This window comes from Lepidochelys olivacea, assembly GCF_965140295.1.
Source record: "Lepidochelys olivacea isolate rLepOli2 genome assembly, chromosome: 14".
In the NCBI taxonomy this organism is placed as follows: Eukaryota; Metazoa; Chordata; order Testudines; family Cheloniidae; genus Lepidochelys; species Lepidochelys olivacea.
In genome coordinates this window covers 12,228,589-12,254,849 of record NC_140424.1, presented here as the reverse complement: position 1 = coordinate 12,254,849, position 26,261 = coordinate 12,228,589, and the positions used below count along the sequence as shown (strand labels likewise).

Genomic DNA, 26,261 nt, shown 5'->3' with positions numbered 1-26,261 from the left:
TCTGAAAATCAGGCCTCTAATTTCAATTCAGGCACCTAAATATGCGTTTAAAAAGCCCATCTTTAGACATCAACATTTGAAATCATGGACATAATTATTTGGAGCTCTCTGACTGATGTCCTCATTAGCTGGCTGATAATAAATACAGTATGTGACAAAGTATGATCCATGGTAACATTTTAAAGAGATACTAAGTCACAGAGCAGCCTAAATCCCCCATGTTCAAAAGCCATTTAGACACTTATGAGCCTCAATCCCACTGAAAATCCATGGGATTTAAGCTCTCGAGTCACTTGGAAAAATGGAACTTGGACACATTTGAAATTTTGATTTTTTCTGGAACCCCCAATAAGATTTTGCAGCGTTGAGGTGTCAAGTTTCAGGAAGAAACCTGGCAGTCTTTCCATAACCAGTGCACTTAAGTGATCTGTGCTGCTTTACTTTCCCGTGTGCTATTTCAATGAGCCATTAAACGTAACAGTTCATATTTGTCTCTCTAGGCCACATTTATTTTTTCTGATGACACATTCTTGGTTAAGTTCAATATTCAACATTTTTTGAATATTTAGGGGATTTGTTAAATAGGCCAAGACCTCCAGACGGAGGTCTCTCTCCATGCTGTTCTGGCAGCTCTTACCTCTTTATGTCTCCAGCTATGACCATCTCCTCCTGATTCGGCTCTGGGTATTTGGAAGGCTCTCTGGATTAGATATTTTGAGCTCTTAAAGACTGAAACCTCACCAGTATGTAACAGCATTATTTGGCTTCAGAACAAACTGGTTTCTTTACATGAATTAGTTTATTAGCAATTAAACTATTTCAACTCAGAGAAGCTAAACTGGAATGCTTAGAAAGTACAGAATGGCAGAGTCTCATTCTTAACAATTTCCACATACATATTGGGAAGAGAACCATCCTACAATCTATTATGGACCTGGTAGGCAATCTGCATTGTAGGGAACGCCAAGTTGACATTCCCTGCTGAATACAGGTTGTTATAACTTCCAAGTTGTTTTCCACTACTGACCTTAGCATCTGAGTATGCATAACAATATAGTTCAAGGTACTTGACAGTCCAGAAAAAACTTCCAAGAACTCCGAGAAGTTGCTTTACACCACATCAGTATATAATTAGGTTTAAAGTCCGCAGATGCTGCTCTTTGTGTGGTGCATGGATTTCATAACCAGAAATCCCTGGTTTAATAGGTTTGGTTTCATTTATACTATCACTTATATCAAGATAACTTAGCACCCTTGGGATGTTATTTCTAATCTGATCCTCAAACCATAGCTGTTGCCATAACAATGGAGAAATCTGATGCCTGATCAAGAAGAAAAAAAGAAAAAAAACCCACCTTGCACTACGTGAGATTTTCTAGCTCTCTGAGAAAAAGCTGTAGGTGGAAGTTTTGATACTATGATGGTGTCATAAAACACTGTCCCTGCTGTGACCTGATTCCGTCAGAAAAATGTGGGCAGACATATATTTCAATCATATTTTAAAAAAAAACAGAGACAGACAGACCGACACTTAAAATAAATAAGTAACAATAATGGTAACAGCTCGCATTTTAGCCACCTACCTCATACCTTCGTCCACAGTGATAGCAGGAGATTAAAGAACTGAACCATAATGAACACCCCTACTCCATGAACCATTTATCTTACCCTACTATTAAGTCTCCAGTCCTGCTGAATTAACAATTACAGAAGCAGCACATATATCAGACTGTTCCATCAGTAGCATCATTAGTTAAGTGCCAGTCATTACAAGGAGTTTTAGCTGTTTCGAGGTAAACATTGCCCGAGGTTGTTGCATCAAATACAGGTTAAAATGGTCACACTTGCTAACAGAGATAAATCCTGCAATTTTCACTCTTCCCACCCAGTTATCATGCACACGTCAACCACTGAACAGCCCACAACATGTCATTTGTATTTCTACATATATAACAAAGTTAGGAGAAAGAAAAATTCTCATCTTTAAGCTTAAACTACTTACAGTATCTTACCACTGGAGCCTCCACTGAAGCCTTATCCCATTATTCTGACTACACTGCACCTTTGTGTTTCTGGGTTACTTTTATGTTTTGCTTATACCTGGACTCAGCTGGTTTGAATTTTACTTTTGTCTATATTCCCAAGGTGCTACTTGCTTATATCCATCTAGCCTGTTCTACACTCACATTGATTGTTTAATAACTAATGTAATCACTTGGCAGAACTGCCTTACTCCAGTAAGGGCTGCAGCTCCACATTCCTTTTCCACATTGTTCTTTTTTTACTGAAATAAACGACACTTGCATAATAAAATACTGGACGCTTACATGTTAGGGTGATGTTTTCCTCACTTTGCCTTTGTTAGTTTATTATTAGGTGTGTAGAAATTGCTTTGCCTAACAGAGTCTTGTATCCATAAGCTAAATTCAACCAATTTACAGTCAGACTTACCAGTCCCCTCTTTTCTTCACAAGTAACTGAATGTGAAGTTTTGGAACAGTAACATGAGAACAGACACCAGGAAGAGATAACAATGGCATCAGTAACTGTGCATCTTCTGCTGAAGAAGAGAGCAATGTTCTTCAGCAGATGCACCAATAAAACCTTTACATCATTCACTCTAATGCGTTGGTGTGTACAGATGTATTTGTCCACAGTGCAATGTAAAAACAAAACCATATATTAAAAGCTAGGACTGTAAAACTGCACTTACCTGGAACAAAGCTTCCCTGGACCACCTCTTTATAGGCCCACCAGCCCTCATGGATTTTTGGTGAATTCTGTTGAGCTGGAAGGAAACAACCAAAGAAACCATAAAACATTAAGAAAACCTCAATGCTACAAGGTTTCAGAGTAGCAGCCGTGTTAGTCTGTATTTGCAAAAAGAAAAGGAGTACTTGTGGCACCTTAGAGGCCAATCAATTAATTAGTTAGTCTCTAAGGTGCCACAAGTACTCCTTTTCTGTTTTCAATAATACAAGCAATTTCAAAACTCTAAAAAACAACAAATCTATCATGACCTAAGACGTCACAGCAGTCATTACGCTGCATACGATGGACACTCAGAACTTCCTGGCAGCAATGGAGCTGAAACTCCGATTGTCCTGTGCAGATCCCTACTGCCTCAGCTAACAGAGGACCTCTGTTAGCAATATTGAGTCTGTCAGACACAACTGAGCAGTTCTGAATCCACATCCACCAGAGAACATTGGCGTGACTGAATTTTATATATACACACACATCCACACTACTGTATTTAGTTCATTACAATATTACATCTTAAAGAATTTGAAAGTACTTCACACACGTGTATTGCTTCATACAGAACCACCAAAATTCAGCCTCTTCTGGGCTGGAGGGAAGCAACGTGTGGAAGGGAACGGAACACTGCATTGCACAATGGACAACTATGGGTCAAGAAAAATTATTAAAGAATGGCCCATTTTCTCTGTATAGCTATGTCTGTTATGTTCAGAATCTTCCGGGACTTTTCAGTTAATCATTCTGAGAAGCATTATACCATTTGAAACACAGTTTTCACATGTTCATAGCACCAAAAAGTAATTCGTATCAAACATCCAGTTTTAATTTAAAACGATGGGATGGCAGCAAACGTCATGTTTGTTCCATTATTTTGCAAGGTGGGGGGGCCAGTTGGGGGCAGGGAGGGGAGATTAGCTAAACGGAAAGAAAAGGGAAGAAGGGTAAGAAGAACAGGGCAGAGGAAGAGCGGCAGGTGTGAAGTGATACTGAAGTGAAAAGACTGAGGTGAGGGAGAGGAAGAGGGAAGGTTGGAGCAAACGATCAATCAGCACAGGGCAGAGGAAGTCAGAGAACATTTTACTGTTTTGACTGGAATGTCCTGAGGGCCCAAGGTACCTTCTTTAGCTGCTTGTGGGGCCTACTGGCTCACGCCTCTGCCTGGCTTCTGTTTGCTGTGGTCCACAAAGCCACAGGGGGGGGGAGGAGGAGGGGGATGAGGGAAGGCAGCAGCTGGGTCATTGTACTGCCAGAGTGTGCATGAGGGGTCTCCCCTACACAGTTCTGGGTGCTGGGGGGGAGGGGTGGCCCCAACTGTGCCCAACTCTACACCGCTCTCAACCCTGGCCCAGTGCAGCCGTCCCGTCTTTGGCTGCTTCTGGTCCTATAGGCTGTCACACACAAGTATAATGATGCACCCCATCACTGGCTCTTATCACACGTACAAATGAAAATACAGTTCAAAACATATTAATCAGTCTAGAATAGCTAGAAATGTACAGACCCCCTCCACCCAGATAATTAACCACACCAAGTCATAAGCATGATCATTTTTTTTTAAAGTGTCCCACCCTCTCTTCCTAACATAGGCCCCAACCCTGCCAACACTTACATCTATACTTGACTCAAGCATATGGAGTAGACCCACCAAAGCCAATAGGACTACTTATGTGAATAAAGTTAAGCACATGCATAACTCTTTGGCAGGACTGGGCCTAAATCTCCTCCATCGAATTAGTAAAGGAGCATCGTTCATCATCTGCAGTCATTGGATATTTCAGTCCATGTATATTTGTCCAAGTTGCTTCAGCTTTGTTAGCAGTGGTTGCAAGAGATTCCTACGCATTGCCCCTCCTTTTTGGGGGGCGGGAGGGACTGTAATAGATGCAAAGATCCTTGTCACAGTTTGCTTCAGATTCTGTCGAACATGAGGCGGGGACAACAGATTCCATAAATCCTTATCTACGGAAGCGGTCTCTGAAGAACTAGTTCAAAGCTCTTTATCAGGTAGAGACAAGGTCTGCAACAGATCCAGTATCACTGGGAGGATGGCTTTGTGCCAAAGGAGGTGAGGGAGGAGTCGTACAGTAAAAGCAATATCCTACGAGCTCTTCAATACTATGCACTCTGTCAGCATGCACAAATGCACTCCAGTTTTCTTATTTGTACTAGCCCCCACCCTTTGTTTTTAATTTGCTTTAATGCTTGATAGTACTTACCCTATTTATCAAAAATTGAGAACAAATACTACCCAGATAGCAACAGTTTTTAACCAATGTGATTCTTTAGCTGGAACCAATTTTAACATATAAGATTTAGTTAAACTAGTAAGAGGTACATGAGGAAAAGACAAATAACTTTTGGTTTGATTGTCCTGGGCCTTCATCTGTGAGGTGAGGAGCAGCCCCGTCTCTCGTTGAATTCAATCAAGGTACTGCCGTCATAGGGATGTCTACATACCCACAACACCATGGTATCTGATAGCATCACAAACATTAATTACAGCACAGGAGTTTCATTACTCCTATTACTTAGACTGTAAGCACTTTGGGGGCACAGACTGTCTTTTTGCTATGCATTTGTACAGCGCCTAGCATAATGCAGCCCTGATCTACGACTAGAGCCCTTAGACAACAACAATATTAATTTTATACATAGTTAAACCAAAAGACAGAGCTATAATGGCCAAAGTTTTCAAACCTGGATGCAAAAGGTTATGCTCCTAAATAAAACTGGTTTGATTTTCAAAAATGCTGAACACTTGCCGATCCCATGGAGTTCAGTGGGATTTATGCATGTTCGGCACTTCTGAAAATCAGGCCACTTCTAATTAGCTGTCTAAAGTATGCATTTAGGAGCTGAAATTGAGGCACCCATGTGTGAAAACTCTGGCGTTAGTGACTGGTCTTAAGTCACAGAGGAAATGAGTGGCAAAGCCAGGAACTGAAACCTCCTGAGTCCTAGGTCAGTGTCTTACCCACAAGACCATTACTCCTCTTAGCAAGCAAATTAGAATTGCACTGAAGTTTATCACCACAGTGTGAACTCTGTCAACTAAAAAAGAAAATGTTCAAACTGCATGGACAGGTACAAAAAACAAACCTGTATTTCATTTCAATAGGTATTCCGAAAGATGAAGCCTAACACTTAAATGTTCCTGACCTCAAGTATTTTCATAGACTCAGAGTATTATGGAAACCTCAGCTATTCAGTGTACCAGTAGCTTATATTTTGCTGTAGATAGTTTATTCTGAAGCCCTTGCACTGTGAGCGACAACTTCTGAAAGCAAACACGCAGTCACAAAGAAATGCTGGAGTTAGCAGCTTTCTGTTATAATTTCATCTGGAGTTCAGGTATTTTATACAAGAGACTCAATCACCCCTGAGAAAATTCCAAGAATCTAATGACAGTACATTTGTTGATTAAAAATTACAAAGAGGTCATAACAATCTGACTAAAAAGTATAGAACATGAGGATCGTTACACACTGTTCGGTCAGTCATAAGCGGTATTTGTTTGGTTTCTCTTGACAATTTGAGTGACTGACTGCAAACAGCAGAAACAAGAGTAAAACCAAACTCAGTTAATGATATGGACAAAGACAGAAATCTTCTGGTTATGAGAAACCAAACCACAGCCATCATAGCATCGGAACTGTGTGGGTACCCAGGGTTCTTGCAGTATTGGGGCTGTGTCAGTACGACAGGAAACATTTAACTGGAATTGCTGTTCCACTGTGCACTCTTTACATTTTATAGATCATCATCATTCAACATTGCTATTGGAGTCTAGAAACCTCAAACCAGGTGGGGCTTCATTGTGTTAGGCACTGTATAAACATATAGACAAAGACAGTACAACAATTGTTAGCTCACTGGGGCAGACACTATCTGGATATCAAGTATTCAGATCATAAACATTATCCCCGATCCTGCAGATAATGTACAGGAAGACCCCATGCCTGTGTATTCCAGAAGATCTGGAGTGGCGGTCCATACAGGCAGAGGGTTCCGACCTACGTATATCAGATTGCAGGACAGATGCCTCAGTAGGGTCAAGCTATGTCACTATTTGGATGAAGACCTCCATAAATTCACAGCAGCTACAAGAAGCTAGAGACACTGTCCATCAGAAGATGTTCTTGCCTCCAAGTCAGCACAGAACAGTTCTCCCCACTGGTGCTAAGAGGTTCTGAGAGCTGCTGTTGGTAATGCCTTTCAGAGAAGATCTAATACCACGCTATTGACCATTATTAAAAATTCCATGATGCTTCAGCAAGAGTAGAGGGAGTTCCAAACCAAATCTAGGAATTATTCCGCCTATTTAAAATCCCACTGCAGTTTAAAATTACGCTGAAGCGTCACCATAGCATTGTTATACACAGCTGAACAGTTTCCCATAGGAGGTTGCATTTCAGTAATGGATGAAGTAATATATACACAGACACACCTTATAAAGATCTTGGGGATGAAGGGCACTATATAAATGCAAATTTTTTATTATAACCAATATAGGTACACAGAGCAGAGAAACCACCAATCTTACCCATTTTATAGCCAACCCTAAAGTTGTATGCAGTGATCCATTTCAGACCATCCAGAAGGGGGGGAAAAAAGAATAATTGTTTAATAGAATCATCAATACCATAAAACTAATGTACCAAAACCACACTGATTCTGTTGTGACGTTCCCTCCCTTCCATTTAATAAAGCTAATACCAGAAAGGTAAGATATTTGCCCTCCTTTTAAACTTTTCTGCATTAGCATGGAAAGCCATCATTCTCAGCTGTGTGAAATGAACAAGAAAACTAGGTTATCAAGGCTTTGTACTAAATAACTGGATGTCTGTGCAGCTGTTTCAGCTACAGCAGAAGGGCATGACCTGGCATCACTCTGTGCATTCCACAGATATCAGATCTTTATCAGTTCAGCACACATGAAAATTACACGTATAAAAAGTAATTTAGGAAGCAAGTATGTTGAGATACCGTATCACAGACATTTAAAACATCCGAGATAAGGCAAGAGCATTGCTGGGGCCATTGTTGTATTATGGCAGTCTGTAGCCACCAAGGAAATCAAGAGGAAGGCAGTGGTGCTGCTGTCAGAGGGCAGCTAGAGAGACAATCCCCAGCGCCATGTTCTTCCTAGAACCCTGAAACCTCAACATTTAATACCAGTTCAGGCAAAACATCATTCAAAAATTATGCAGAGAGTCACTGAACATGACTTTGCACTCCGCAGCACAGCTGAAGTAAGCCCTGGTGCCAGAGACCTGTTTTGACAGATCCTACAGGGACTTGCAATGGAATGGAAAAAACCAGACTCATGAAGCCTTCATTTCAGAGTGAAGGAGAAAAAAATAAAAGAAGAGTGAGAGTGTTCCAAAACCCTTCCCTCCTAACGCAACATGCCAATTAGCATGAAGCAAAAGTCTTATTTGATAAGCGAGGAATCTGTTCTTTATTTTTGAAACTTAATCACACCCAAAACTGGATTAGTAATGCAACTGTGCCATAAACACAGCATTGTAAAATAAAGATGAACAGGCATATGGACACTCCAAGCTGGGAATCCTATCTGTGATACTTACACCTGATGCACATCCAGTATGTGGTCTCTATGCTACCTATAGTCATGCCCATCTGACATGATGGCCTTGCGCCGCTCAGAAATAGATTTGACTTTATAGTTTAGGGATTACTGCCAAGGAATGAGGCTTTTTACATCTGTAGCATACATGATGCTGCAAATAGCATAATTCCCTTAGTGTGCCTCATTTAATCCACTCGAAAGAAAAATGGAAATGTATGACCCCCCATACTTTATCACAACTCCTACACTGCTGTGTCACATAAATGAGACCCCTGGGTTTGTTTGTTTATTTAGGTATTTCTAGGTTTCCATTGCCATGGTAATTAAGACACTTCATTTCATACACTGCTTAAATGCACATGATCATGTCTAGCCCGAGTGGCTGGCCCTTATAAATGATAAAGGACTGCTACTTACTTAAAATTAAACGAGTCACTCCTTTAAAGCTCAGATTTTGCCACTGATGGTCCCAGATTCCATCCCCCACTTGCATTCAATGTTTTGCACTATTTAATTTATTGAAAGACTCTATACAATTACATAAATTTTTATATATCTACACACACACACACACTCATGCACCGCACATACATCCTGCATACATACACAATATGTGGAAACATCCAAAACTGCACAGTTCAAAGGAATCAATCCACACATTCAAATTATGGGTACATGAAATTAACATACAAGTCCAAGATGGGTTTAAGAATAAAGGAAGGAGATGAAAGAAGATGAGACTGTCTGGAATGACAAAGCTTGGCACAATTCTGGCCACTAGTTTATATTTCTGCCATATCTATATTTCCAGGAATTCCTCCATCCACCCTAATTGTTAATTATTAGTCAGTCTTACTTTGGTCAAAACATCAATCAACTCTCCAACCCCTCAAAAAAAAAAAAAAAAGCCATCTTAACAGCAGGGAATATGGATGTGACCACCAACGTAGCAATAATGTCTTCACCCAAAATATTCCTTGTGCAATCCATTTCTCGTACTTACATAATAAATGCTCCGTTTTATTAAGTTATATAGAAGTACTAAAATTATGGACCAAGTTACTCCCCTTTCCCAACATTAGTTCATTACACTGAGTTCTTCAAGCCATATAGACCCTATCATTCGACAACTCCATAGCATGTGCCCAATTTAAGAATTAGATGAGGTCATGTTTGAGTTGTCTGCTTGAAGCCCAGTGCATTTGATGTAGCATATTGAGCTAGCTGAAGCCATGTCATAAGGTGTTTGTAGAATTCCTCCTCAGTGCTCACTGATGAAAGCCATATTTAAATTTATTTCCCAACTAAATTTCAGATTACTGTAATTAATGGTGGTGTCGGTTTTATCCGTTGTAGGATTGTATCACACACTTCTGAGAATAGCTGCTGCTTTGTGGCATTACCTACACTATAAACATGATGGAGGAGAAAAAGTTTAGAAGGAGATGATGTATTTGTGAGGAAAATTAAGAATCCACAAGTTTTCATTTCTGATGAGTCATCAGATTAGATCTGTGAGCAATTTCAAAATACCTAAATCAGTATATTGTACAGAACCTTTAGACTTCCCCCCCATCCTAGGAAGCATCACTGAATCTGTGGGTCCACCATAAAAGCTACCGGCAATTAGGAGAGACCGTCTGCCCCTAGGAACAGATAACACACAGAAGTATTTTCCCAAGAGCGCTGCTAGCATCCTTACTGTCGTCTGTAAATGCCATTTGCAGACGCAATCCAAAGTGCTACATTCCTGTTTCCCTTTAAGGGTGACAGAATGTTGCAATGATCTCCATTTGCCACAAAGCTCCCTCTCTTTCTCAGTGTTGACATAGTGGTCTCTGAATGTAAGTACCTGTGTTGGTATACTGCCATTACATCAGACCTCTTTCAACATAGCAGTGTAGAAGAAGTAGGCTATTTATACAGAAGAGATAGGACATACCTGTGGCTTTTATTCATCAGACTACTGCAGATGCATCTCATTTTGGAGTAAAAAGGTATGTTGCATGGGCAACCCCACACCAGTTACTTCTCCACCCAAACATTCCCTAAGGAACAGTCCAAAGCAGAGGGGAAGGAGGGTAGGTAGTGGAGCACCCGTAAGGGGACGCATCTCAAAGAGCCGCAGCTACCACACAAAGCGAAAAGTAACTTCTTCTTCTTCAAGTAGTGTCCCTGTGGTATTCCCTTTAGGTGACTTCCAAGCAGTACCCAAGCAGGAGGGAGCTTCAGAATAGAGTCCAGAACTGAATACTACAGAACCAAGTGCTCCATCAGGTCTGACAGCATGAATCAGGGCAGAACGTTTCAAAAACGTGGTGAAACCCACGTAGCAGCCCTATATATTTCAGACGCTGGTACATTCTTCAGTAACGCCACAGATGTAGCCTGTGATCTGGTTGAATGTACTACCACCCTTGGGGGCGGGGGAGAATGAATGTCTGCAGCATTATAACAACTGATAATACATCCAGATATTCATCTTGATAGTTTCTGAGTAGAAATGAAGAGCCTAGACGACTTCTTAAATGGCTTGGCCCTATCTAAGTAGAAGGCCAACAACATTCTAACACACACAGTATGTAAACAGGATTCCTGTAGAGAACTATGTGGTTTTAGAAAAAACACTGATAGATGATGGGACTGATTGAGGTGGAACTCCAGAAGAACCTTAGGTAAGAATTTACGGTGTGGATGTAAAGAGCCATTTTCTTTAAAGAACACCTGTCAAGGTTCCTCCCCCACTCTGAACTCTAGGGTACAGATGTGGGGACCTGCATGAAAAACCTCCTAAGCTTATCTTTACCAGCTTAGGTCAAAACTTCCCCAAGGTAACAAATATTACCCCCGTTATCCTTGGAATGGCCGCTACCACCACCAAACTAATACTGGTTACTGGGGAAGAGCTGTTTGGACGCGTCCTTCCCCCCAAAATACTTCCCAAAACCTTGCACCCCACTTCCTGGACAAGGTTTGGTAAAAAGCCTCACCAATTTGCATAGGTGACCACAGACCCAAACCCTTGGATCTGAGAACAATGAAAAAGCATTCAGTGTTTTACAAGAAGACTTTTAATAAAAAATAGAAGTAAATAGAAATAAAGAAATCCCCCCTGTAAAATCAGGATGGTATATATCTTACAGGGTAATTAGATTCAAAAACATAGAGAACCCCTCTAGGCAAAACCTTAAGTTACAAAAAAGATACACAGACAGAAATAGTTATTCTATTCAGCACAATTCTTTTCTCAGCCATTTAAAGAAATCATAATCTAACACATACCTAGCTAGATTACTTACTAAAAGTTCTAAGACTCCATTCCTGTTCTGTCCCCGGCCAAGACGACTACAGACAGACACACAAACCCTTTGTTTCTCTCCCTCCTCCCAGCTTTTGAAAGTATCTTGTCTCCTCATTGGTCATTTTGGTCAGGTGCCAGCGAGGTTACCTTTAGCTTCTTAACCCTTTACAGGTGAGAGGAGCTTTCCCCTGGCCAGGAGGGATTTCAAAGGGGTTTACCCTTCCCTTTATATTTATGACACGCCCCCCAAATCTCAGCTAGGGTGAAACACTGGCTGGGATTTCTTCCTGGAGCTCTAGGAAAACAGAGTTAATAAGACACATGCATCTCTAAATATACTACCAAGTACATAAAGACTAACAATATTTTCCACATCTCAAGGACGATTTTAACCAGTTGATTCTGGGAAACTTTCACGGGAGAGTGCATCAGCCACTTTGTTAGAAGCTCCTGAGATGTGTTGGATGTCGAAATCAAAATCTTGGAGAGCTAAACTCCACCGAAGAAGTTTTCTGTTAGTTTCTTTGACGGTGTGAAGCCACTTTAGTGCAGCATGGTCGGTTTGCAGGTGGAAACGCCGTCCCCAAACATATGGGCGTAGCTTTTCCAGAGCGTAGACAATGGCATAACATTCTTTTTCAGTGACTGACCAGTTGCTTTCCCTCTCAGACAGTTTTTTGCTGAGAAACACTACAGGGTGGAATTCTTGATCAGGTCCTTTCTGCATTAAAACTGCTCCCACACCACGCTCGGATGCATCTGTGGTTACTAGGAACGGTTTGTCAAAGTCTGGGGCCCTTAGTACAGGGTCAGACATGAGTGTCGCTTTAAGCTTGTTAAAGGCCTTCTGACACTTTCCGGTCCACTGAACAGCATTTGGCTGTTTCTTTTTGGTTAGGTCTGTCAGTGGGGCAGTGATTTGGCTGTAGTGCGGTACAAATCGTCTGTAATAACCGGCCAAGCCTAAGAAGGATTGAACCTGTTTCTTTGACTTTGGGACAGGCCACTTTTGGATAGCATCCACTTTGGCCTGTAGGGGGCTGATAGTTCCTTGACCCACCTGGTGTCCAAGGTAAGTCACTCTGTTTAGGCCTATTTGACACTTCTTAGCCTTAACAGTTAGTCCTGCCTCCCTTATGCGCTCAAGGACTTTTTGTAGATGTTCCAGGTGGTCTGCCCAGGAATCCGAAAATATGGCCACATCGTCAAGGTAGGCGACTGCATATTCTCCTAATCCCGCTAGGAGACCATCTACAAGTCTTTGGAAAGTGGCGGGTGCATTTCGCAGCCCGAAAGGGAGTACATTAAATTCATACAGCCCGAGATGTGTGATGAAGGCTGACCTTTCCTTGGCAGATTCATCTAGCGGTACCTGCCAGTACCCCTTGGTTAAGTCCAAGGTAGAGATGAACTGGGCCCTTCCCAGTTTCTCTAATAGTTCATCTGTGCGTGGCATGGGATAGTTGTCTGGGCGAGTTACAGCATTTAGCTTATGGTAGTCCACGCAAAAACGTATTTCCCCATCTGGTTTGGGAACTAGAACCACTGGAGATGCCCATGCACTTTCAGAGGGGCGGATTACACCCATCTGTAACATATCCTGGATCTCCCGTTCTATAGCAGTTTTAGCTTGAGGAGACACCCGGTAAGGTTGGACCCTAATTGGGTGAGCATTACCTGTGTCAATGGAGTGGTATGCCCGTTCAGTCAGTCCTGGGGTGGCTGAGAACGTTGGCGCGTAGCTAGTGCACAGCTCCTGGATCTGCTGTCGCTGCATACGCCCAAGGGTCATGGAGAGGTTCACCTCTTCCACACCACCAGCACATTTCCCTTCGTAGTAGACACCTTCAGGCCACTCAGCGTCGTCTCCTCCCTGGGCTGTAAACTGACAAACCTTTAATTCTCTGGAATAAAAGGGCTTTAGAGAATTAATATGATACACCTTAGGCTTTCGGTTGGAGGTGGGGAATGCTATGAGATAATTAACAGCTCCCAGGCGCTCCTGGACCACGAATGGCCCTTCCCACGATGCTTCCATTTTATGGGCCTGGAGCGCCTTTAAGACCATGACCTGGTCTCCTACTTTGAAGGAACGCTCTCTGGCATGTTTATCATACCAGGCTTTTTGCTCTTTTTGAGCATCCTGTAAGTTTTCTCTAGCAAGGGCTAAAGAGGTTCGGAGGGTGGTTTGTAGGTTGGTTACAAAGTCCAGAATGTTAGTTCCTGGAGAAGGTGTAAATCCCTCCCATTGCTGCTTCACCAACTGCAATGGCCCCTTAACCTCACGGCCATATACAAGTTCAAATGGGGAAAACCCTAAACTGGGATGTGGTACAGCTCTGTAGGCAAAGAGCAACTGCTGCAATACTAGGTCCCAATCATTGGAGTGCTCATTTACGAATTTACGTATCATGGCCCCCAAAGTTCCATTAAACTTCTCCACCATGCCATTTGTTTGATGATGGTAAGGAGTGGCAACCAAGTGATTTACCCCATGAGCTTCCCAAAGGTTTTTCATAGTTCCTGCCAGGAAATTAGTCCCTGCATCTGTGAGGATGTCGGAGGGCCAACCTACCCTGGCAAAAATGTCTGCTAGTGCCTGGCACACACTTTTAGCCCTGGTGTTGCTTAGAGCTACTGCTTCCGGCCATCGGGTGGCAAAATCCATGAAAGTCAGTATGTACTGCTTTCCTCTGGGTGTCTTTTTCGGAAAAGGACCCAGAATATCCACAGCTACTCGCTGAAATGGAACTTCAATGATGGGGAGTGGCTGGAGAGGAGCTTTGACCTGGTCTTGGGGTTTTCCCACTCTTTGGCACACCTCACAAGACTGGACATAGGTAGAAACATCCTTGCCCATTCCCTCCCAGTGGAATGACCCCCCCAAACGGTCTTTGGTCCTGTTCACCCCAGCATGGCCACTAGGGTGATCATGGGCTAAGCTCAAGAGCTTGGCCCGGTATTTAGTTGGAACTACCAACTGTCTCTGAGGATGCCAGTCTTCCTGGTGTCCCCCAGAAAGAGTTTCCTTGTATAAAAGTCCTCTTTCTACAACAAACCTGGATCGATTAGAAGAGCTGAGAGGCGGTGGGTTGCTCCGTGCCGCCGTCCAAGCTCTCTGGAGGCTTTCATCTGCTTCCTGTTCGGTCTGGAACTGTTCCCTTGATACTGGAGACATCAGTTCCTCATTGGATTGGGGACATAGGCTTGGTCCCTCTGGAAGCGATATAGGGGATGGAGCTGTTTCTGTTGACTGTGAACCGCTCTCCGCTGGTGCACTATGTTGGGATTCAGGCTCCGGCTGAGCCTCTTGTGTAGGGTTATCGGCTGCTGCCAGTTCAGGTTCGGTGGGGCCCTCTGGTGTTGAGGTTGCAAGTACTGGATTCAGTGCTGGCACGGGGTCTGGTGTTGGTTGTTTGGCTGGTTCCGGTTCTGGGACTGGTTCCGTCTGGGTCTCTGGGACTGGATCCACTACTGCTGTTGCAGACATTGGCCTGGGGTCCAGGTCCATCACCTCTGACTGGGTCCTGATAGAAGTTTCCGGAACAGAGCTAGGCCTCACGGCTTGTTTAGCCTGGTTGCGGGTGACCATTCCCACCCTCTTGGCCTGCTTCACATGATTGGCCAAGTCTTCCCCCAACAGCATGGGGATGGGATAATCATCATAGACTGCAAAAGTCCACATTCCTGACCAGCCCTTGTACTGGACAGGCAACTTGGCTGTAGGCAAATTGAAAGAGTTGGACTTGAAGGGTTGAATCGTCACTTGGATCTCTGGGTTGATTAAATTGGGGTCCACTAAGGAAGCATGGATAGCTGACACTTGTGCTCCGGTGTCCCTCCACGCGGTGACCTTCTTCCCACCCACACTCACAGTTTCCCTCCGCTCCAAGGGTATCTGGGAGGTATCTGGGCCTGTGGACCTCTGGTGTGATTCCGGTGCAATGAACTGTAACCTGTTGGGGTTCTTGGGGCAGTTGGCCTTTACATGCCCCAGCTCGTTACATTTAAAACATCGTCCAGCTGACGGGTCACCGGGGCGAGGTGGGTTGCTGGAGAACGGGGTGGTGGGACGATAAGGGGTCTGGAGGGTTCTTTGGGAGGTAGGTGGGGCTTTGGGCGGCCCCCGGTAATAGGGTGTGGTCTGGGGTGGTCCCTTCTGGTCTCCGCTCCAACTGCGACCAGTTTTCTTCTTCTCTGCCACCTCCACCCATCTGGCTCCAATCTCTCCTGCCTCAATTACAGTTTTGGGTTTCCCATCTAGGATGTATCTTTCTATTTCCTCAGGAACACCCTCTAAGAATTGTTCCATTTGCATTAGGAAGGGCAAATTTACTGGAGATTCAACACGTGCTCCTGATATCCAGGCATCCCAATGTTTTACAATGTGGTAGGCATGTCGGGTAAATGACATGTCTGGTTTCCACCTTAGGGCTCTGAACCTCCGACGAGACTGCTCGGGTGTTATCCCCATTCTGACTCTCGCCTTGGATTTAAACAGTTCATACTTGTTCATGTGTTCTTTAGGCATTTCAGCTGCCACCTCAGCTAAGGGTCCACTGAGCTGCGGCCTCAGCTCTACCATGTATTGGTCAGTAGAGATGTTGTACCCAAGGCAGGCCCTTTCGAAGTTTTCTAAGAAGGCCTCAGTATCATCACCTGCCTTGTAGGTGGGGAACTTTCTGGGATGGGAAGTGGTACCTGGAGAAGGATTGCTAGGGTTTGTTGGTATATTCTGCTGGGCCTTTATCCTCTCCATCTCCTCCACATGCTTCCTTGCCTCCATTTCCCTCTTGTGGGCAGCCTCCTGTACCTCCTTCTCCAGCCGCATGAGTTCTATCTGTCTTTCATGTTCCCTTTGTTTTTCCTCAGCCTGAAATTTGGCTAATTCCAGCTGTAGTCGAGCTGAGGATTTGGCCATTCTAACCTCTCTGTTTTTAACTAACTTTACACCCGAGGTTTAGAAATAAACAAACAAAACTTGGCTGTAAACTTTTGCTGTGCTGGAATAGAGTACCTATTCTCTGATAGTGATTGTCAGCCTACAGAAAAAGACAATTCCCTTGTCTCTGCTCTGGGCCCAAATTAAAGCAAAAAACCTCCAACTACTTGGAAAACTGCTTACCCAGCCCAAAGAAAAAAAAAATTTCTTTTCAAACCTGTGCTCCTTGTAAAACAAAAAAAAAAAAATCAAAATCCTAAAAAAAAACCCTGCCACTTTTGTCTCCAGGCAAATGGGTAGAGCACACACCCCCTATTTACTTTTAGGAAGAAAAGAGAAAAAAAAAAAACCTCTGGGTTGGAAGACTGTGAATTTCCCTGCAGGAGTTAAGTACCCTGCCTCCAGGCAAGAAAACCTGCAATTCACAAGATAATCCCCTTTTGTCTCTGCTTGGCCACAAAGCAGAGAGAAACCAAGCTGCTTTCAGTTTCAAAGCTGCCTTCTGGACTTCCTAAAAATTCCTTTTTAAAATCTGTATTTCTAGTTCAAAAAATCTCAACTGGATCTCAAAATGATTTCAGGTTAATCCCACCACTGTGCCACCATGTCAAGGTTCCTCCCCCACTCTGAACTCTAGGGTACAGATGTGGGGACCTGCATGAAAAACCTCCTAAGCTTATCTTTACCAGCTTAGGTCAAAACTTCCCCAAGGTAACAAATATTACCCCCGTTATCCTTGGAATGGCCGCTACCACCACCAAACTAATACTGGTTACTGGGGAAGAGCTGTTTGGACGCGTCCTTCCCCCCAAAATACTTCCCAAAACCTTGCACCCCACTTCCTGGACAAGGTTTGGTAAAAAGCCTCACCAATTTGCATAGGTGACCACAGACCCAAACCCTTGGATCTGAGAACAATGAAAAAGCATTCAGTGTTTTACAAGAAGACTTTTAATAAAAAATAGAAGTAAATAGAAATAAAGAAATCCCCCCTGTAAAATCAGGATGGTATATATCTTACAGGGTAATTAGATTCAAAAACATAGAGAACCCCTCTAGGCAAAACCTTAAGTTACAAAAAAGATACACAGACAGAAATAGTTATTCTATTCAGCACAATTCTTTTCTCAGCCATTTAAAGAAATCATAATCTAACACATACCTAGCTAGATTACTTACTAAAAGTTCTAAGACTCCATTCCTGTTCTGTCCCCGGCCAAGACGACTACAGACAGACACACAAACCCTTTGTTTCTCTCCCTCCTCCCAGCTTTTGAAAGTATCTTGTCTCCTCATTGGTCATTTTGGTCAGGTGCCAGCGAGGTTACCTTTAGCTTCTTAACCCTTTACAGGTGAGAGGAGCTTTCCCCTGGCCAGGAGGGATTTCAAAGGGGTTTACCCTTCCCTTTATATTTATGACAACACCATAAAATGGGGGGGAATCTGCCTTCAAGGCTTCAATCTCCCTGACCCTATGGGCCAATGTCGTAGCTCCTAAAAAGGCTGTCTTCATAGATAAACCAATGGGAACCTGTTCCCGGTTTCATCTGAGTGGAGATCTCATAAGGTAACTGAGTATCAGGTTGAGGTCCCAGGTCAGAGATGGGTTTCCGAACTGTGGATAGAGATTCCCCAAACCTTTAAAAAACCTAGATGATACCAGGTGATCAAATATGGAGAATCCTTCTACCGGAATATAAAAGGATGCTACTGCAGCCAAACGGACTTTACTTGAACTAACTGATAACCCTGATTTCTTTAGGTCCAACAGATAATCCAGAATGACTGAAAGTGGCACTGACTCAAGCACAAGGCAGTGACCACCACCACGAAAGGAAGAATCTCTTCCATTTTTGCAGGTAAGTAGTGCGGGTTGATCCCTTACTATTCAGTAACACCTTTTGTACTTCTGTGGAGCAGGAAGATTCTAACCCTGTGAACCAAAGAGGAACCATGCCCTGAGGTGGAGAACTACTAGGTTGGGATGAAGCACATGACCTGCATTCTGTGTCAGATGATGAGGAATGGTGGGGTGTTTGGACGATGGTTAGACAGAGAGGTGAAGTAGGTAAGAGTACCAAGTTTGTCTCACCCAAGTCAGAACTATAAGGAAAAGATCGGACAGGCCAGAGCCAGAGTTATCACCCTTAGCAGCAGCAGTGTTAGAGGAGAGACACAGAACAGACTCTTCTACCTCCTTTCTCCAGTGAAGGAATTATAGCTGCCAGAGTTAGCATCCTGAACTTTTGAGATTTTACAAACTTGCTTAGAAGTCTTAGATCCAAGATCAGACTCCAACCTCCATCTTCCTTTGAGACAAGGAAATACTTTGAGTAAAATCCCTTGCCCTTGTGAGGAGGAGCAACTGGCTCTAAAGCTTTTAACTAAATGAGAGTTCACTTCTTAATAAAAGCATGAGAGAGATCCCTGAAGAGGGATAGGGGAAGGGAGTGGAAGGGAGGGACTGACATAAAATGGATGCCATAGCCCGATGTCGTCATCTCCATGACCCACTTGTCTGTAGCACTCCATCTCTGAGAATGTTGGAAATAGGCAAGGCAGCTTTCCAAGGAGGATAGGAGAGCTAATGGAAACAGCTGTAAATCCAGAGATGTGGCAGAATTCAAACCCTGGACCAACCCATCACAACTGTTACTTTGAAGGTGGCTGGGTGATCATGGAGGATGGTTGGACAACCTTCTTTCTCTGAAATCTATGTCTCTTTCTGGGAAGGTTCAGTGGATCTATGGAATCCAGAAAACTGAGCAGGATGAAATCTCTGGGCAGTCTGTGACGTACTAAACCTTTTCTCATTTGTAGGTGTACATATGCCCCGAGACCATAAAGTAGCCCTAGAGTCCTTTAGGGTGTGCAAAGATTCATCCCATAGTTTCCGAGAACAGTAAACAACTGTTCAAGGGAAGGTCCTCCATGGCATGCTGTACTTCTCTCCGAAATCCCAAAAGATGTTGCCATGATGCCCTGCATGTAACCACTGCCGGGCAGATGAACCAGTCAGTAGTGTCTGCTGCATTTAAGGATGCTTGAAGAGCAGTTCTGGCCATCAGTTGGCCCCATGATTTGATGAAATGGAATTGCTCCCTATGCTCTTGTGGTAGATGTTCAACCAAAGCTGTGAACCTGTTATAATTTGTAAAATTAGATTTTCCCATGACCACCTGATATGGCCATAATCATACTTTATCTTACATAGGGGCTGTGAGGCTAGTCTTTGGAGCCTTATTCTTATTTACACTCATGTCCCTTTACACCACCCAGGCAGAATGTAAGCGGTCTTTAAAATGAGTGTCAATTACACCTGCGCCTGATTTCAGGTTGCTTTACACTGCCAGTGTGTGTTAAATGGGCCTTAGTGTAAATGAAAATCATGCCCATTAATGCTAATAAAGAGTTGGAGATCCTCAGAGGGAAAGTTCTATAGAATTGTACAGCACTGCCTTCTTATTACTAGAAATTGCACACATGTACTTTTTTTGGTCTGGTTGGTCACAACTGGTAATAAGCACTTTACTCATGTTTAAAAGATACGGTATGTGCCACATCACGTAAATTCTGTGTTAGTACTATTAACAACAAATAAAGCCAAAATTCTTAAATCAAGCTTTTAGCTGGAGAAAGCTGAAAATGCTTTGGACTCAATTCTCCGAGTACTGAAGCATACCACTGAAGTAAAGGACGGATTGCATGGCGGGGTGCACTATTTTATGTCACTGCACCCAATTTAACAAGGAATCTTGCATACCATTAGTAAGTCCATCTATAAAACATCAAACATTGCCATAAAGCCACTTTCCTTTTAACGAGGTTCACAAATACATGTGACGGCACAGAAAACAGCAGTTCTCTCCACTCCAAATAATAGTATTTGGGTAACATGGTGATGATATAAAAGTGTTTTTGTAAAGGTCACTTGCAGATATTTTTTAAATTTTAGCCAAGTACTTTAACCAGCTTCAACCTAGGCTTCAGAGCCTGAGCTTCAGCCCAAGCCTGAACGTCTATACAGCCATTTTTAGCGCCATAGCATGAGTCACGTGAGCCTGACTCGGTAGATTCAGGCTCTGAGATTCACTTCCACAGGTTTCTGCGGGACACATAGCTGTACCCCTCCTATCTGTGGTAGCAGTACCTGAATACATCGCTACAATAGCCCACCCTGTGTTGTGTAAGGAGGGGTAATGCCTAACGAATGAGCATTTATTCAATCCTGCCTAGAGTTAATGTCTGAAAAGCTTTGTAACATGATGCTACAAAAGGTAGCCAGGCATGTTTTGGTATCAACTTCGCAACAGGCCTGACCTTACAGGGTGCTGAGCGCCCTCAATTCTCATTCATTTCAATGAGGCCTGGGAGCACTCAGCACTTCAAAGAAATGGCCTCAATATCCTTGAGCCTTCATAGTTCAATAAATTATTAATGCTAATTAATAGGACTTCCTTTACAAGGAAACCATTTTGAATTCCTGCCTGAGAGGGCACATGAGCTATTGACATCTTGTCAGAGTTCCGCTCTGCTTTAGTTCTTTCCTTGACAGAGAATATCTTCTTCAGCGGGAAAATTATCAACAGCCTATTGCAGCCTTCCATACAAGCAGAAGCGTCCCTCATCTTTTTCAATCTCGTCAACCACAGTGAATGCAGATGGTTTCTTCAGCTGTCCTATAATCTTGTACATAGAATCCATGCATCCATCGCTACTTGGGTAAATTTTGGGGAAAAAAAACAACACGTTTTAGGATTAATATCAATACTATGGCATCAAAATTAGGCACCCAATCCTATGAAGAGCTGAGTGCCTCACAAAAGGTACCAAGTGCCCTCAAAACCCACAGAAGGTCAATAGCACGTCCACCCATGTGGACCAGCTTAGCTCATAAGTAGAGCCCTGCACGGATATAAAATTTGTATCCACATCTGATCCACAATCTGCAGATGTGGTCCGTAGATGCAGATATCCGCAGATTTGCAAGGCTCTAGATATAAAATTTGGGTCCGCATCCATTCATGGTCCACAAATATACTCTTTGGATATAAAGCAGATATCCACAGATTTGCAGGGCTTTACTCATAAGCAAGCATTCTTAAGAACTACTTATGTGCTGACTCTACAGAAAAGACCTACCTAGCACTGTAAAAATAATATTTAGGTAATGTTACTAGAAACACTTTTAAATAGTAATAGTAGCAGCATACCTGATACACGAACTACTGACAACTTTAAAGAGCAGAGGGCAATTATTGTCTATGTTTTACTAACTGTGACTAATGCAAAAAGATGCGCTGTCTCAGAATAGGAAAAGTCATCTACTATATGCCAACAAAACCATATAACAACAAAAATCCCATCAAAGGTAAGAGCAGAGATGGGAAAAGTACTTTGATCATACTGAATTAGTTAGATAGGCCTTGATTTTTAGTCATAATACAGCTGACACTCATGGCACCAATCCAAATCATCTCACAGTCCAACAGACTGCCTAAATCCTCCAGCACTTAAACCTTATGTCCTGGCTTTTTTTAAGAACAAAAAATCAAAAAAATGTTATTCTGACCAAGTAATACCAGCCTTGCTAACTTCATAAAGGAACCTAATTTCAGCAAAGAAGCCAAGATATGGAATTAGTTCAGGTGCTGGTGTAGAGACAGAAAACTAGAATCATCAAAATTTGTGAAGAGAATGTCATCAACATAGCTGCAGTAGCTCTTTGTCCTCCCTTATTGTAGTTTCTTAGTGTTAATCACTCCCTTGTTGAAAGGGCTGCTGGACGTGACTTCAATACACTGGAAAAACTAGTGTAATCGGACTGTCTGTGGAGTGAAGTACTACTCTGTGTGAGTAAGGGTATCAACCATATGGTCCTTTCAAAGAGCCTATCCAGGAAACCAGCACCACTGTTACTAGAAACACCTTCAATACTAAGGATAGAGCTCAAGTGGGCCAAAATAACATTTCTAATGTTGTGATGACCTTTCAAAAGCCAAGATGTTGGTCCTGGATTCTCACTAAGACTGAGGGACCTTTATACCATTCTGGTAGTGTGAAGGGGCCTTAAAGTGGAAATAAATTATAGTTACTCAATTTAAGGCCCCCTTTACATTGCCTGTGTGGTATAAAGGGCCCTCAACGTAAATGAGAATGAGGCCCATTGGGTTTTAGCACTACAGGATTTAAGTGCGATAAATGGACCATGGAACTATGTGGTTGGTGGCCTGGCTAACAATTCTTCTAGGACTCAAACTGAAGGCCCATGTGGCCAATTTGGTGCTATCAAAATCACACTCGTTTCCTTTGCTCCAAACATTTCAAGAATTGAGGAGAACAGAGGTATATTATTGAGGGTGGGGAAGAAGAGTGAACAGAGTACATTGTGCTCGGACTATCTCCGATTTGCAAACGGTCCCCATGGAGATCACAGCCAGCTGAGGCAGGTTAGAACAACCCTCCAGAGTAAATGACTCCCAGACAGCCCTGAGCAGAAGCGGAAACCAGCAAAGATTCTGGCCCTGGGTCTCCAAAATGAGTTAGGGTTGCAAAGCAGTAACAATGTACTTACAAGTCACATCACTAAGTCCAAGTAGTAGGAAGCAAATAGTTAAGGACACCATAAAACTTACACAGACCACATGAAAAATATGAACACATTCTGCTTCATTAGCAGTTTACACACACTTTTCATCAATGTAATTTATCTGTAAGCGGGGATAAAAAGAGCAGGGCAGTGGAGAATCAAGGCAAATATTCCCATCAAGGGCTTGATTCTGTTCCCATTCTAGTTGATAGAAAAACTCCCACTGACTTGAATAATGCAAGATCGAGTCCCAAGTACTAAACAATGCATTTCACCACTATATAAATGACTGTAAATCATAGTGGAGCTGGGGGGAGAAATATGGAGGGGATGATGGCCCATCTCTCTTCAGAAAAGGCAGATCTAAAGCTAATGAGGAAGGATGACACGCAGGAAAGGAGACAGCTGGGGAAGACAGGAGCAGCAGAAAGAGGGAAAATAGTTCTGTCTAGATCAGCCACCATTTGCCTGCCTGTCAGATGAAAAAACATGAAACATCTGATCTGAGATAGAATTTCTTTTGCCTCCAGGTCAGTCACATTAGCAGCTGTAGGATGGATTGTCAGTTCAGGAGATGCTGATGTAAAAGATGCTCTTCTAAATGAGTCTAAGCCAGCCAAACTCTTCTTCGTTCTAAATAGAAAGGAAGGTCTAGTGGATAGGGAGCTAAATTGCAACTCAAGAGACTTGGATTCAAATTTCCTAGTCAGCCACAGCCTTCCTGTATTAAATTAAAGTGACTCGCCCAGTTTATGCTGTTCCTCAATTCCCCATCTGTAAAATGGGGATAATATTTATCTGTCTCACAGGTGTATTGAGGATAAAATTCATTAATTATTAGTGTGTAGATACTGTGATGATGAGGGCCATATAGATACCATAAAAGAGAAATTAATGCTGTTCTGTTTTGTTTTTTAAAGGGGGAGCACTCCCTAAAAGTTCTCCTGATCTGGGAGAGCTCTTGATTTATCTCATTTGTCTCAAAAAGACGGGGAGTAGCAGTCCTCTGCTTTCATGGTTCCTGTGCAGTTGGCGAAGGGATAAAACACTCCCCCCTCCTTCCCGCAGTTCTGTTGAATATCCCTCAGAGATTATTTCAATCATCCATCTGTCCATAGTTGCGTTTATCCACTGGGCTTGAACAATGGATACCCTTCCCCCTATCTGGACCAGTTCCTGAGATGGCAATGTTATTCTGGTGCTCTGCAGCTATTCTGCTGTTTGAGGGGCACTTTCCATGCACCCCAAAATTTAAAAAAAATCATCCCCTACTGATGGGTCAACAGCATCCTTGGCTAAAACTGACACAGTTCTGACTACCTTGGGAGATTGAATAGAGAGCAGCTTGTTCTTCTGAACCTTATTCTATTTCTTGGCTTGCCTGTTTCCCTGCAGCATTTGCAAAGGTGTGCCCATTCTCCTCTCATACAGCCCCTTCTGCAGCCATTATTCAAGGCAATGACAGGCTCCTTTTCAATCTCTCTCTCTCTTTTTTTTTTTAAAAAACAAGCTGGAGAGTATTTACCATTTGCTGCATTGGCTCTGACGGTTCCAATTTGCTGTTCTAGGATCTTAATCGCATTCTTAATAATTGGTCCAAAATTTCCCAGTGGAAAAAGCCTAACCTGGATATTCTTCCCCGATTGTTCAGAGCTCTCTCTTTGAGGTCAATTCTTTACGTTGCCTTTTTTTTTAAAAAAAAAGAATATTTTATTATTTTGTGCTGCTTAGATTTTTTTGAGTGGGCTCCAGGGAGCTAGATGAAGAAATATGCCTCTGCAAAGATTTTCCCTCCTTTTATGTATGTGGTCCCAGTGCTCCATTTATATCAAAATCCACTGAAGTTTTGGGACAGCTAGATCGCTCTCACATCAGAGGCTGCAGCTGTTGTGGGGAGATGAAGGGAAGAAAAGAACTGCTGTCAGTGAGGGTAAAACTGACTCTGGAACGGAAACTGCAATTGCAGAATTTAAATGTGTATTATATATTATTTCCATGTTCCAGATTTGCTCTTAACTGCTAGGTAATACCTATCGCAAAGACCTATGGTACTTTTCAATCCCCTTTGAAAACTGGACATGGATTATAAATAGAACAGGGCATATTGCACTTGTTATTGAAGGTGACAGCTTGCTGTGCTTCACCTCCAGCTTTTATTCGTGCTTGCTTCTATGCCATGGCAGAAGCCTTGTTACAATGTTCCATTACAGGGAGCCTGGCCTTAGACATCGCTGCTCCCCGGATGTCTCATTTTGCAGTATTTATGCTTACCTGCCTCTACATCTCCCTGTCTGCAAATAAAGTATTCCTCCCCTTTGCTATAGGGATGGCAGCAGAGCATGTCAAGTAAAACATCCTCTTGAATTTATGCCTGTTTTCTTCGCTCTTTCAGCCATTTTTGATGCTGCCAATCAAGAAGCCAAGCATACTGGAGCAGACACTGAGGGAAATTTGAAAAGCTGTTAAAGCACTTCCCCCCCAAAGCCAAATAAATGATAGTACTTACAACCGATAGACTGTACTTACACACTGAAGCCACAGACAGTGACTTCAAGCGGAAATTATCTCCACAGAACATCAGGAGCTCTGAAAGCCCCCGCCTATTGCACACTCCATGGGAGAAGAACTTTGACTGCCAAGGAACGGACGGGTTCTTTCCATAGGCTTAGTCCGTGACGGACAGATCTTAAGACTGTCGTAGTACCAGCTGTTGTGTGCACTGCTGAATGTGACCCCAATACAGAAAACGCTGTCCAGCCAAAATAATACTTATTGCCTATGTATTTAGATTTATACAAATGCTAACAAACAGCACCTCTGTCCATGCACTCTAAAGCCCTCTCAACTTGGCCATTCAACAAAATTACTACCCAAACACAAATGAAATGTAGCAAAACTATGCTATATAAACTACTGCCAGTAAAACAGACAACTCACATGCTTAAATCCCCTTCATGTAATTCCCAACCCCGCCCGCCCCCTTTTCAAATGCCTGAGGTTAAAAAAAGGATCCTCAAATCTGGGCCAACTCAGAGCAGCTTTGTTCTCTCCTTCTCAACCACGGTCATCACTA

The 26,261-nt window shown here is 42.9% G+C and overlaps 1 protein-coding gene across 2 annotated transcripts in view; it reads right to left on the bottom strand.

Moving 5' to 3' along the window:
* Positions 1-26,261, bottom strand: part of CA10 (carbonic anhydrase 10) — a 339,090-nt gene that overhangs the window by 274,925 nt on the left and 37,904 nt on the right. For both annotated transcript variants that reach the window (XM_084647578.1, XM_084647579.1), the window contains exon 3: positions 2,714-2,788. In XM_084647578.1, coding sequence (XP_084503704.1) covers positions 2,714-2,788 — 75 coding nt within the window. The remainder of the gene's footprint in view (positions 1-2,713; positions 2,789-26,261) is intronic.